The following is a 13,078-nucleotide window of genomic DNA, read 5'->3' on the forward strand; positions in this document are numbered from 1 at the left end:
GTGACCTAACCTATTTAACTTGTTGGTCCAGATAATATTGCTGATTTTCATTTGTTTAAATGTATATTTTCTGAGATCTTTTATGTTGAAGTGCCTCAGTGCATAGTCTGGGTGTTTTCCTCTTCTCTGTTTATTTTACTTTCTTACCTAGTAATCTTACCTAGCTTGTGGCTTTAAATGCCATTTATATGTTACTGTTTTCAATTTTTTTTCAAATTGCTCTCTCCAGTTTAGGCATTCTTCTTGAACTTGGGCACACATATGTCACTGCTTGTCAATAGCACCATATAGATAACTGTTAAGATTTTAGTCTCAACCTGTCCAAAACTGAACTCCCTATCTAACTACTTCCAGTATGTCCCACACACTGTTTTCTCCTTATTGTTTATTGGCAGCTGTATCTTTCTAGTTTAGACTAAATCCTTGGAGTCGTCCTTGATCCCTTCACTAGTGTAAGACTTCATATCCAGACTCCTTAAAATCTCTACTCTGAAAGTGGCACCACCTCTTATTCCCTCTGTCCCCCAGTGAGAGGATTAGAACAGTCTTACTTTCCTTCCTGCTCCCCTCCTCTTGATTCATTTATTCACTGAACAAATATTTTTGAGCATCAAGTACTGTTTTAACAGTATTTTGTATATAACATTGTACAAAACAGACAAAAATTTCTGCTTTCCTGGGCTTAATATTTCATTGTTCTGGTGAAACCATTAAATAGTTTTAGTTCAGGTATGAATTAGAATTTCTTTTAGAGTATCTCTTCTGTTTCAAGAATCTTTATATAGTGCTTACTTTATCCATTCCCAGGCTGTCTTTATCTATTTACAGTTAATTATACCCATATTGGGGCTTCCCCAGTGGCTCTGTAATAAAGAATCCACTTGCACTGCAGGAGATGTAGAAGACACAGGTTCGATCCCTGGGTCGGGAAGATCACCTGGCAGAGGGCATGGCAACCTACTCCAGTGTTTCTTGCCTGGAGAATCCCGTGAATGGAGGAGCCTGGTGGGCTACAGTCCATGGGGTCCCAAAGAGTTGGACATGACTGAAGCAACTGGGCACGCACACACACATCCCCGTGTTGCAAGAATTGTCACTCGTCACTGTTTATTCCCCAGCTGCTCCTTCCCATATCTTGAGTTTTCTAGTCTTAGTCATCTGCTGTTAATATCTTTTCTAGATTATTTTCCCTGGATGATGTATGTGAGTGATAGATACCTCAGAGCCTGCTTTTTTTTTTAAAGAGAGAATGATATATGATATATAATGATATATAGGATTCTGAAATTGCAAAAATCTTGCTTCAGTTCTACTGGTTTGTAGTTTGTGTGTGCATACTCAATCATGTCCGACTGTTCATGGACCCATGGACTGTAGCTTGCCAGACTTCTCTGTTCATGGAATTTTCCAGAGAATACTGGAGTAGGGTACCATTTCCTACTGTGGGTGATCTTCCCGACCAAGGGATCAAACCTGAGTCTCTCGTGTCTCCTGCATTAGCAGGTGGATTCTTTACCACTAGCGCCACTTGGGAAAGCCCACTTTATAGTTTACACTTTTGCAATTGAATGTCCAAATCTACTCTGATTGGGCAGCGGGGGTGAAGTGGGGGGTAGGTAATATATATAAGTTTGTTTATTTTGTTTTGTTCTCTTATTTTTGGTGGTTTTACTTGAAAAGCTCAATAATTTTGTCAGGATATTTTTAGATGTGTGTGTCTTCTCAGTCCGTCCAACCTGGATTTTAGTAAGCTGTTTTTATCAGACCTACTTTTTTTTAAGCCTCAGGAAAAGTCTTCTTTCCTTCTTGTGGAGGAGTTTTTCTAATTCAGTTACCAAATTTTTTATGTTTGTGGCTTCACCTCAGTGTTTTTGTATGTGCTTCAAAATATTTCTTAAGCTAGATTTTCCAAGTTATAAGTTATACTCACAAAAGCAACTCTCCTTCATTTCTGCTACGAAAGTTTTTAAGTTGGGTAGTCATTTTTGTTTTAGTTCAGAGAGTTTTTTTGTGCTAAACTTGAACTTAATGCTTTTCTTTCTTTCATCCAGTTGTAGATGGCTTGTTTTTGTTCTTGTTACTATCCCGTCACATCAGAGCTCTGCTCTGGTTATTTGGAGCATTGCAAATGGTTTCAGAGCATTAAAGATCCATCAGTACTGTGGATGCCGAGAAGCAGTCTTTAATTCGTTGGCTAGTGTGTCATTCCCTTACTGAGTTACACGAAGCCCTCCTATTTCCTGGGCTTCTCTCCCTTACTCTTCCAGCCTCGCTGGTGGTAGTGGTGGTGGTGGTAGTTGTGGGCAGGTGGGGAGGGGTACCTGAATCCTACTCATGTGTACATTTACCTTTTGGTCTTTTCGGGGTTAGGCAATACTCACAAAGTCGTTAGGTCAACTTTCCTTCTGTTGAGCTCTTAAAGCCAAAGTTTTGTCAGAGTTCTTTTGCTTTCTGGTCCTTATCTAAAGCTTCCTGAAGCTGGTCACCACATTAGAAAATCTAGTTCTAATTCTTTTTTCTCAGGTACCAGCAAAGACTTCCCCTACACTCAGCCAACTGCCTTAAGCCCCAGGATCCTTTCAGCTTAGGGATGACACATAGGATAGGGGCTGTCGAGCAAGAGAACCATGTTTCTAGATTCTATTCTCTGTCTCTGTTACACATCTCTATTATTTTTACAAATCAAAATTTGGAACTGATAGAAACCGGCAACAATATTAAATAGTTTAACTGTATTTTTGCAAAAGTTCCATGTTATTGCAAGTAAGATAGGCTTTAGTCAAAGTTCATTGTCTTCAGAAAACATAACATATTGAAAAAGTACTCAGTCATCAATTTGTTGAGACTGGCTTGGAAGGGGATTCCCTAATGAAGGAGTCTTAGACTTCAGAGTCCCAATTTTACATTAGCATAGCACTTATGTTTTTGCTATTGATTTAGAAGATTTTGAAGAGATGGTTAACCTTAGTGGGCTTACTTTTAAGGTCTGCTTTAGTTTTACTACAAAAATTTATCATTTGGTAACTTTTTTTCTCTTTTGCCAGGTGGTGTTGGAATGATGTGCTCATTGAGTGAACAAGGGAAGCAGCTAGCTATCCAGGTGTCTAATATCCTAGGAATGGATGTGTGCGGCATTGACCTGTTGATGAAAGATGACGGCTCCTTCTGTGTCTGCGAGGCCAATGCAAATGTAGGTTTCATCGCCTTTGATAAGGCTTGTAATCTAGATGTAGCTGGTATCATTGCGGACTATGCCGCCTCCCTTCTGCCCTCTGGCCGGCTCACCCGGCGTATGTCCCTGCTCTCCGTGGTGTCCACGGCCAGTGAGACTAGTGAGCCGGAGCTGGGTCCCCCAGCCAACACTGCTGTCGACAACATGAGCGCAAGTTCCAGCTCTGTTGACAGCGACCCTGAAACCACCGAGCGAGAGCTGCTCACCAAGCTCCCAGGGGGCCTATTCAACATGAACCAACTGCTAGCCAATGAAATCAAACTCCTGGTGGAGTGATTCCACCGGTAAATAATTAACCAACAAAACCCTTGTAAAACTTTCTTTTTCTTCTTTCCTTTTTTTCTTTCTTTTTTCTTTCTTTTTTAAACCAACTTGCAATGCTGTTCATGAAAAATGCTCAGGAAGATGAGAAAATTGAGTAGGAGTAGTTAGGAGGGAAGAAATGGGAGATAGACATGATCTCTGCTATTAAGATGTTACTTTTATTTACAAATGCTACAGATAGAGAGGCAGAAGAGGTGAGAGAGAAAAATGTCAGACTCTTTTAAGTTACTCAGCAATGTTTAGGCTCTCAGGCCATGAAGATCATAATTTTTCTCATGGTCCCTTTTGTTTTTGTACAGTTGGTACAAATTTCACAGGAGTGTAATTTCATATTGTGTTTTAATGGATGAGGTAAACATTCACCTAAATTATAATTTTTCATTTTTTAAAAATCTGAAAATTCAGCCTATACACTATTAACTAGTAGCTTTATCTTCATATTTACGAAATCCTAAGGGACTCTCTTAGCGACTTTTTTCAACCCTGAAATGGGTGGGAGGGCAACGTGAGTGTGACCCAATAAAAATTTCCTTTAATGACAAAATTGGCATGTTTGCATGATAAAAGGGAAATGAACAGTATTGCAATGTCTGGCACACAAAATAACATTTACTCCATTGTAGATAAAATTGCACTAGTTAAAAATATGTGCATTGACTTGTATTTGTTAGTGTTTTAGCCTTTTTTGAAAGACATATGCTCTGTTAATGTTGCATTTTTTTTTAATACATGCTAGTCTTAACATTCCCTGATCTATGCCTGCATCTTTAACAATGGCCAAAGTGAAGAAAATGCTACCTTTTTTGTTAACAAGACACTGACTTGAAACATGTGCATTTAAGCCTTTTATTTTTTCCTTTTTTCTTTTGGTGGTTGGGCATTTAAAGAATAAGGACAAGGAAAAATATTTTGGGGGGCAAATCAAGGGCCTATAAGTTCCTGAGTATAAAATGGAAGTGATTCCATCATTATTTATTTGCATTTTTCACATTTTAAGAGGGAGTTGTGTGTATGTGTGTGTGTGTGTGTGCATGTGCTTACACACGCATGCATGTTTATGTGTTTGCTTTTTGTTTACACCAACCAATCAAAAAGGATAGATACTAGAAAATGGAGCATGATAGGAAACACAGTTCTTTACTTTAAAAAAAAAAACAGTCGAGTTGTTTTCATAACTGTACTCTGCTGGGTAGAGGTACTCACCTGAAGATATGAGGAGAATAGATGCTTTTTAGGCTTTTGTGTATATGTGTGTTTGCTTTTTTTCTTTGATTCTAGACTGTCCAGTGTATGATTTATTCAAGGCTACATGCTTTCCCTCTGCTTCTTGCTGTGCATTTTTTCCTATTACACATAGATTTTGGGGTGGGGTAGACTGAACATTTTTTGTTTGGGGACTTAGAAGTCTCTTATAGCCCTACTCTGAAGCCTTCAATATTCTCTTTATATTTCTTTATTTCTGAATTCATAAAAGCCCCCAAACTGCATATAATATGAGCCTTTAAACATGGGAAACTATTCCAACGAATGGTTTGGAAGGTGTGTTAAGAAGTAGAGATGCTCCAGAGCTCAACGTAATTTTTTTAAGCAGCAAGTTCCATCTCCCTACAATCCTCTGAAGCTTTTTACCCAAGTCCTTTCTTGCCTCTCCAGTGCTTTTTTTCCTTCAGATGGACCTTAAACATAATTTCTTGGACACTTACTAGAGAGACTTCAAGGCAATAAGATCAGTATTAACCAGCTCTAATGGAGGTTTGATCATGCTTACTTGTACAGTTTTTCCCCCATTTTAAAAAAAAAGGAATGTAATAAAATTTGTTTTCTTTTCCATAGAATTAAATAATATTAAAATGGAGTGAAAGGTTGATTGTTGACAAATAGAATAGTACCTCTAATCTGTGCAGTGTCTCATTTCACCTTAGAAAAAGATGTATAAAGAGGAGTTTCTGGTTTACTTGAGGATATCCTAATCTCATCTAAAAGAATTTGACTTGTACAAGGTTATCATGGGACATATTGTGGCATATATAAGTACCGCTGGCTCACTTGGTACTTCTGTTACTGAATGACCGTACTTTGGAAGATGCACACTGTTTGGGATAGAGAACTGAAAAGGGAGAACATTTAATTAAATCATCATTCATATGTGTATAGAGACCATCTGGTTGCCACATAGATTATGACACATACATACACTTTGAATAGTTATGTATCACATGTATATAGGTCAGTGAATTTTAAAACACAGATAGAACACCCTCTCTATTTGATGAAAAACTCAAGGTTTCTGTTGGATGGCATAAGGCACCAGGAAAGATGTAGGTGTAGCCTTGTAAAAAATTACAAATTGACCAAATACATTAGAAAAAATACCTGAGATTATTTCACTGTTACTTTTGCTCACTATCTATCTTTTGTGCATTCACACTCTATTAAGACATAGCCTTACCAACCTACTTCTGGATCATACGCTCATATGTTAGAATGAGAAGGGCAAGGATGGTCATCTTAGAGTTAAAGAACACAAATGTCCTCTTGAATTCTCTCAAAAAAGTAAAGACTATGAACAAACCATACTGGAAGAACCCAAATAAACCAGCCCAGATATTTAAGTGAAAGTTAAATATATTTTCATATGGTTTAGTAAATTTCTTAAAATCTTTATTGCTATTATGAAAGTTAAAAATGTGTATTAACCAAATATGTATAGTTGTTATCATGCGCAAATCTGAATTATTGTAAAACTATTATATATTGTTAAAATTGTAATTCTGAATTGTATTTAAACATAATTCTTTCTGATATTGCTTTTATGTCACCCATGATGAAAAGCGGACTATATATATATACACAAACATACAGATTTGAACTATTCCATTTAAAAGTTTTAATAGTTATTTTCTTTTGATTGGTCATTTCTGCTGGCTTTAACTCCACTGAACTTTGAAATATTTCTGTATATGCTATCAAATAAGGAAACATCCTGGAATATTTAGGAAAAAAATCCGTTGAGAGACTTGTTTTCATCGAGCACTTTATCAGACTTTTGAGAAGGTATTGAAGACATTGAAAGAAGTCATTGACTTTCATGATCATCTCTTCTTTTTCACGAGAAGAAAACAAGGAAAAAGAAATTCTCCTCCTTCAAATGAATCCCCAGTTTGGGGTCTGGGGCGCTTAGAGACGTTGTGAAATCCAATCTTGTGTTACATTTTTCTCCTGGCTCACTCACTCTTTTTGAGAAGGTTTATGGGCTATATGGCTGGTGAGACACGATCCCCTCCTAAGAAAATGTAGGTGCTCAGACAGGTAACCTCTGCTGCTACTGTTTTTATTTGTTTGTTTGTTTGTTTAATTTCTTTTAAAGTTTGTTTTTGTTGTACTAGGATATTTTTTAATGTAATATATTGCAGGATTTATAACCAGGTACTGCTTTCTTTCTTTCTTTCTTTTTTTTTTTCCTTAAAAAACAAAACAAAACAAAATTTCATTTAAGATACATTTAGGCGCCTTTGAAGCTTGGATTTTGGACTGTTTCAGTAGTGGACAGAAATCTGCTGTTGGAATCTCCTAGTCTTCCAGGTTTAATTTGAAATGTTTTTAGTTTTGTTTTGGATTTTTGTGTGGTATTTTATTTCTTTTATACCAGTTGCCCTTTTGCCATGCTGTTTTGGGGTGGCTGCCTAACTCTAGTGACAATTCTTTCTACATTAACGAAAATGTGGTGTTTTGAATTCCATAATGTTTTGCATTTTTAAAATTGTTTTTAAAGAAATATTCTAACTGCTTGCACTATTACTGTTCTTTGCCAGCCTTTTCAGGAGCCAAAAAAACAAAAACAAACAAACAAAAAAATACCCAGAGAAAAAACTTTCCTTCTTCCCCCTTCCTGATGATGAGTGAGAAGTATTGAGAACTTTCGGGGTCAGTGCCCTTCTAAACTCCCCTTCCCCCAATAATGCAGCTGTAGAGTGAATGGTAAATGCAGCGGTTTGGATTCAGGCACAACCCCAGCCTGCTGGCAGGTAATTTGATTCTCCTTTTTTTTTTTTCCATCACAAGGCTAACCTTACTTTCTTTTTAAAAGTTCCTTTCTTTATGTACTTTGAAGGCACCCATGGGTTTGTAATTACTTTCATTTCAAAAAACAATGTGTAAATTCGTCTAGCAAATAATTTGGTTATAGAAAAAACCTTTGGGGGTGAAGTTTGAAGTAGTTGGGATGAACTCAGAACTTTCTTGGGGGATTTGCTTTAGCCATTTAGATCTTTCCGTTTCTTGCATATATGTCTATGATTATTTCAGAGTGTGACTTTTTTGGCTTTGTTTTTGTTTTGGGTTTGTATGTTTCTTCCATTGTGCTACTCTGGCTTAAGCTTTTTCAGAGGTTGGTGTTCCGAATACACAGTGAGCTCACAGTATAAAGACATCAATTAGGAGTTGACAGGTATGGAAAACTAGAGTTTTGAAAAGGTAAAATTAGGTTCTAGGTTATATATATGGTAAAAACTCACCATAGCCTTCAGTTGACCTTAGTAGTGCTTCTCTTTCTCTGACTTCATTATAAAAGTGAAAGGTAAAAAAAAAAAAAAAAAAAAGTGAAAGGTAATGAGACCAAGATAACAGAGTATTTAATTCAGGAGCAGCATGATTTCAGAAGAAATGATTTTAGTGTTTCTGAAACACAAGTTCTCAGAAAGAGGTGGATGTCAGCAGACATAATAAAATAATAGTTTAAACATTCAAAAAGGTATAGATTGAATAGATTTGGAGGGCACTTTGAAGCACAAGATCTTGAAGTAATTTATTAATTCCATGAAGCAAAAGTTAGTGGCAGAAATAGGAATATAACTTAGCCATTTTAACAGCCTTCCTGTTAGTAAATATACTATCCCCTCCTGTGTCTATCCCAGTCCACCTGCCCTTTTCCTTCTTTTTCCTGTCCTTCCTAAAGTTTTAGCTCTAATATGAGTTTTGGGAGATACTCCTCTTTCTGATAGGTAGGATTTTAGTGGCAGAAGTCAGGACTTTTCAAAACTTCTCTTTGGATGTCCTATCCAAGCAGGCTGTAAGTCTGATAACCCTCTAGGTTAGTGAATAGGAAATCCTGGCTTGTAATATGGTTTCTACTGCTAAAGGCATATAATAAGTTACTAACTTGTTTTGTGCTTCAGTTCACTCCTGTGAGGTAGGGATAGTCATTCCTGTAGTATCTTAAGATTTAAAATATTTTATCTCTTGAACTGAAATTTACTAACCAAGGAATCCCACTGCACTCCTGTAGTAATTTATGATGTATACTAAATAGGCTTGAATGGAAGGATCTTGTTCTGTTGCTGATAAAAATAGCCAGCATTAGGGTGTATTCACTATGTGATTACTTGGAACGTGGAGGATTTGTGAACCTCCATTCCGCTGCCTTCCCCACTTCCCCCTCCCTGAAGATCACTTACATGTTAAGAATAATTACTTTCAGATTTCACCATATTCAAACTATATTAGATGGTCCTTACATAGCGTATATATCCTGGCTGCTGTTGTGGGGTTCGGGAACATGAGGGGTGGGGTGAATTGTTGTTGTTTTAGGTTTCAGTCAGACAGCCATCCCTGTGCCCCAGTTCCCAGAAGCACAGCAGGCCTCTAGGAGCATCCGTGGGAACGGCGCAGTCCTGACATCAGCAACTCTCCTGCTCAGGCTCATCCCATATACAGAGGTCAAAGGGTGGGGCTTGAGATGGGGGAAGGAATGAAAAAGCAGAAACAATGTCACTGCAGTGCCACTGTTGACCAGCCTTTCTCTAGTGCTTATGTCAGTGTTTGCTTTATTTTTTTTAAGTTGACCAAAAAAGATTTTACTTTGGGAGTAAAGGTAGTGGGAGGGTGGAACAAAAACATGCCATTTTTACTAGTTCATTATCATCACTAGCTCATTCTTGCATATTGTTCTTTAGTAGCTAATAAAGAATAAGTGAAACCTAGACCTCATTAATAAGGAGAATGTTAATACAAGTGAATCTCAGGATACTAAAAAAGAGAAAAAGCATTTTTGTGGTATTAATTTCCAGTTCTACAACAGTTATTATATTTGTCACTCTTGTCTCCCTTTTTTTGCCCTAATTCTTCTATGTATGTTTACAGTATGAGAAAATGTTCCTTTTTTCTTTTTTTTTTTTTGTGGTCAGTCCTTTTAAAAGGACCTAATGAAATTACTACTCTTTTGCAAAAAAAAAAAAATACACCCATTGCTTATATGGGCATACAAATGCTACCCTATTTTAAATGTAGGTGGCGTATGTGTTCGTGTTTTAATGTATTCAGAGCCATTGGGCAATAAGCAGTCCAGAACATTGAAAACTCAAGCAGGTAAAGCACCTAACACCCTTAGTTTCTAGAATTACTTTTAAAAACTCCTTTATTGCTGCATCTTCCACGAGTCTTTTGGTAGTCTCTGAACTTAAACTTTGTAGGAGTTGTAGACTACCTAGTTAAATTGTTAAGTTATGCATTTATTATTTGTAGGGACAGGTGAAGAAGAAAAGTGTTAACAGACAAGAAATGGCTCCTTGAGATGGCAACTGCTGAGTGTCTGAATCTCTCCCCCTCCCCCTCCCCCAGCTTAGCATGAACATTGATCATACCTGTTTTGATTTTCTGTGATTGGGATTTTTGTTGTTTTAACTTTTGGTGGGGAGGTTTCAGGGAAACAGGAATTTCATGCACATGTGAAAATATGAAATGTTAAACAAAGGAAGCTTTCTATTTAATGTGACTAGTAAGCGAGAACCTTTTCTATATACTCTTCTGCTGCAGCAGAGAAATAAACTGGTAGGTGGCAGCAGAAGAAAGAATTCTTCAGATTGATGGCTACTGGCAGTCTGCATAGAAGAGAGAGAACGTGACATACCATGTCCAGCAACAGGGCAGAAATGGAAACAGGACTGCAGTTGCTGATCTTGACTTTAAAATGGTAAGTTAATTTCAAGAATGTGTTTTCAGTCTGATACCAGTGTTCCATAAATTACTGTGGTGCGTAATCATGAATGGCTATAAATTTTTGATGTAGAATGAATTTGTCCTAAGTAGAGTACTATCATTCTTTAAATTAGGGGGAGAAAAATAGCAATATGTAAAATTAGAGATTTCCAGTATATTGATACATGTAGATTTTTTTTTATCTCAACTTTATTGAGGTATAAGTGACGGATAAAATCTTAAGAAAGTGTACAACGTGGTGATTTGATACTCATTGTGAAAAGATTTCCCCCCATCAAGTTACTAACATATTCCATATGGGGACTTTAATGATGGTAAAAATTTATGCTATATCGTAGTAAATATAGCCTCCCATTTTTAGGGGGAACATTAGGGGGATAACTAATTTGTAAGTATGTAATTTGACAAAGTTTGGGGCCGAAAATGATCTTCTTGCTGTCTCTTTCCTTTATAGTCCCATTTCCTTATCACTGTCTGCCCATCAGTCCCTTCTGCACATCCGCCTTCTCTCTTGCTTATTTGGCTCTGCCTTCCCTCTCTTTCTCTGGTTGTGCTTCCACTTTCCTGCCTTGGTATTTCTCTTACCTCTGTCTCTCCGTGCTTCTCTTTCTCACTCAGTCCCTGTGGATTTTACTTCATCTCCCCTCTGGCCTACGTTTGTTTCTATTCTGGGAAGCAAAACAATCTGCAACAAAATATTCTAAATTTCTTTTTCTGACAGATTTCTAGGCTAGCAATGGGAGAAGTAGATCGTTAAGTAGATTGATTGTGTATATTTGGAATAAAGGATTTACAGTAACATGAAGCCAAAATTACTGATATCATCATTTAAATACATAGTGAATTTTCTTTTTTTAAAAAATGGTATAAAAATTCACCTATTAAAAATTGATTAATGCTAAACACAACTTTACATATATTAGAATGGAACATAAGAATACATGGCTTCAGTTAATAAGATTACAATTTCTAAATTTTTAAAAATAATTCTGTCACATTTTGGTTAGTATAAGGAGATATCAGTGCTTTAGAGCTGAAGGAAAATGAACAGCTTGGATCTTAATCAGAGCCAAAATTTAATGCTCATTGAATAACTTACTGAAAATGCAGTCTGGAGCACTAGAGGAAGAACCTTTTAAGTTTAATTTTGTTTGTTCAAGCATTTTGTTACAGTAACTCTGTGATATTTTTTCTCCCCTTGGTGCTGACTAAAATAAAACACTGTTGTCTATATGATAGGATTGTTAGGGAGTAATATTACTGACACATTTTTTGTATAACTGTATTTTTTAATTAATATAAAATTCAGTGTCTAAATTTAGGTTGATTTTTGTAAGATTGCACATATCTCTATAAAGTGAAGTCACTCAGTCACGTCCGACTCTTCAAAATCTCATGGACTGTAGCCTATTAGGCTGATTTGTCCATGGAGTTTTCCAGGCAAGAGTACTGGAGTGTGTTGCCATTTCCTCCTCCAGGGGATCTTCCCAACCCAGGGACTGAACCGAGTTCTCCCGAATTGCAGGCAGACGCTTTACCTTCTGAGCCACCAGGGAAACCCATATCTCTATAGTACAGTTTAAATCAGTCACTAGAAAAATATGCTTACTTGATGTCTAACTGAAATAAGTCACAAAACTCCAGGGATAAAAACAAAATTTTGGCTGCAATGTTGGCAACATCTTGAAAAAAATAGATAAAATAATGGACCTATAAATGAACTATTGATTCTAGAGAGAAAATTCCAGGAAATAATAGTTTCCTAATAGTTTCTCCCAAAGAAGAGTCAAGTAAATTTGGGAAGTAAGGATGATATGCCTTAAACCTTTTGTCAGTTGAGATCACCAAGGTAAAGTGTGGTGATTACAAAAAGATATGGTTATGGTTTTTGGCAGCAGTCTAGACAATTTACTATTTTTTATTGTTACATTAGCTACTTTTCGTATCTTCTTTTTCTTTTTTCTCATCCTATTTATAGGCACTGTTTAAATCTGTGGTTTGAGTGAGTTGTATGTGTTTTTCCCCTCTAGGTTCTTTTGGTCTCACAGAATGGATGAAGATTGATCTTGACTGAATGCTTTTTCAAATGGAGGATAGAAGTAACACAAAACAAGGCAGCCGTAGCTCTCCAGTGTTTAATTCAATGTGCTTTCTTTATAAAATAAAAACACCAGAAGTGGGAATGAAACAGCATGGGGTGTGATTCATTCTTCTGTCAGTTATCCCTGCCCACTACATTTTGTGTGAATTCACTTGAGTCCGTATTTCTAGGCTTGTTCCACATGGGTCATTCCTTGTTTCTTTTCTTCACTTTTTGCAAGCTGAAACTCCTTGGTTCTTGACAGACTGATCTCTGTATAATATATTCTGATATGATTATTCCTTTTGGCACAAGGATAGACACTAAAACATGTATTATGTGGAATTTCTTCTACCCCTTTCATCTCAGTATATCTGTCCATGCTGAATAATTGTTGCCATGTTTTATCTCTGAAGAAGTGCAGCCTTTTCCCTGTCACTCTGACAAGG

General features: G+C 36.8%; 1 protein-coding gene and 1 long non-coding RNA gene across 8 annotated transcripts in view; both read left to right on the plus strand.

Moving 5' to 3' along the window:
• The window catches only part of RIMKLB (ribosomal modification protein rimK like family member B), a 39,443-nt gene extending 32,464 nt beyond the window's left edge, over positions 1-6,979 (plus strand). For all 7 annotated transcript variants that reach the window (XM_043881315.1, XM_043881312.1, XM_043881311.1 and 4 more), the window contains one exon: positions 3,045-6,979. In XM_043881315.1, the coding sequence (XP_043737250.1) occupies positions 3,045-3,508 (464 nt within the window). In that variant the 3' untranslated portion in view covers positions 3,509-6,979. The remainder of the gene's footprint in view (positions 1-3,044) is intronic.
• Positions 6,980-8,161: 1,182 nt separating this feature from the next.
• LOC122680199 lies at positions 8,162-12,737 on the plus strand. The gene is made up of 2 exons (XR_006336654.1): positions 8,162-10,523; positions 12,580-12,737. It is a non-coding gene; the product is annotated as an uncharacterized LOC122680199 (long non-coding RNA).
• Positions 12,738-13,078: the final 341 nt, after the last annotated feature.

The sequence above is a fragment of the Cervus elaphus genome, chromosome 22, assembly GCF_910594005.1.
Source record: "Cervus elaphus chromosome 22, mCerEla1.1, whole genome shotgun sequence".
Classification (NCBI taxonomy): Eukaryota; Metazoa; Chordata; class Mammalia; order Artiodactyla; family Cervidae; genus Cervus; species Cervus elaphus.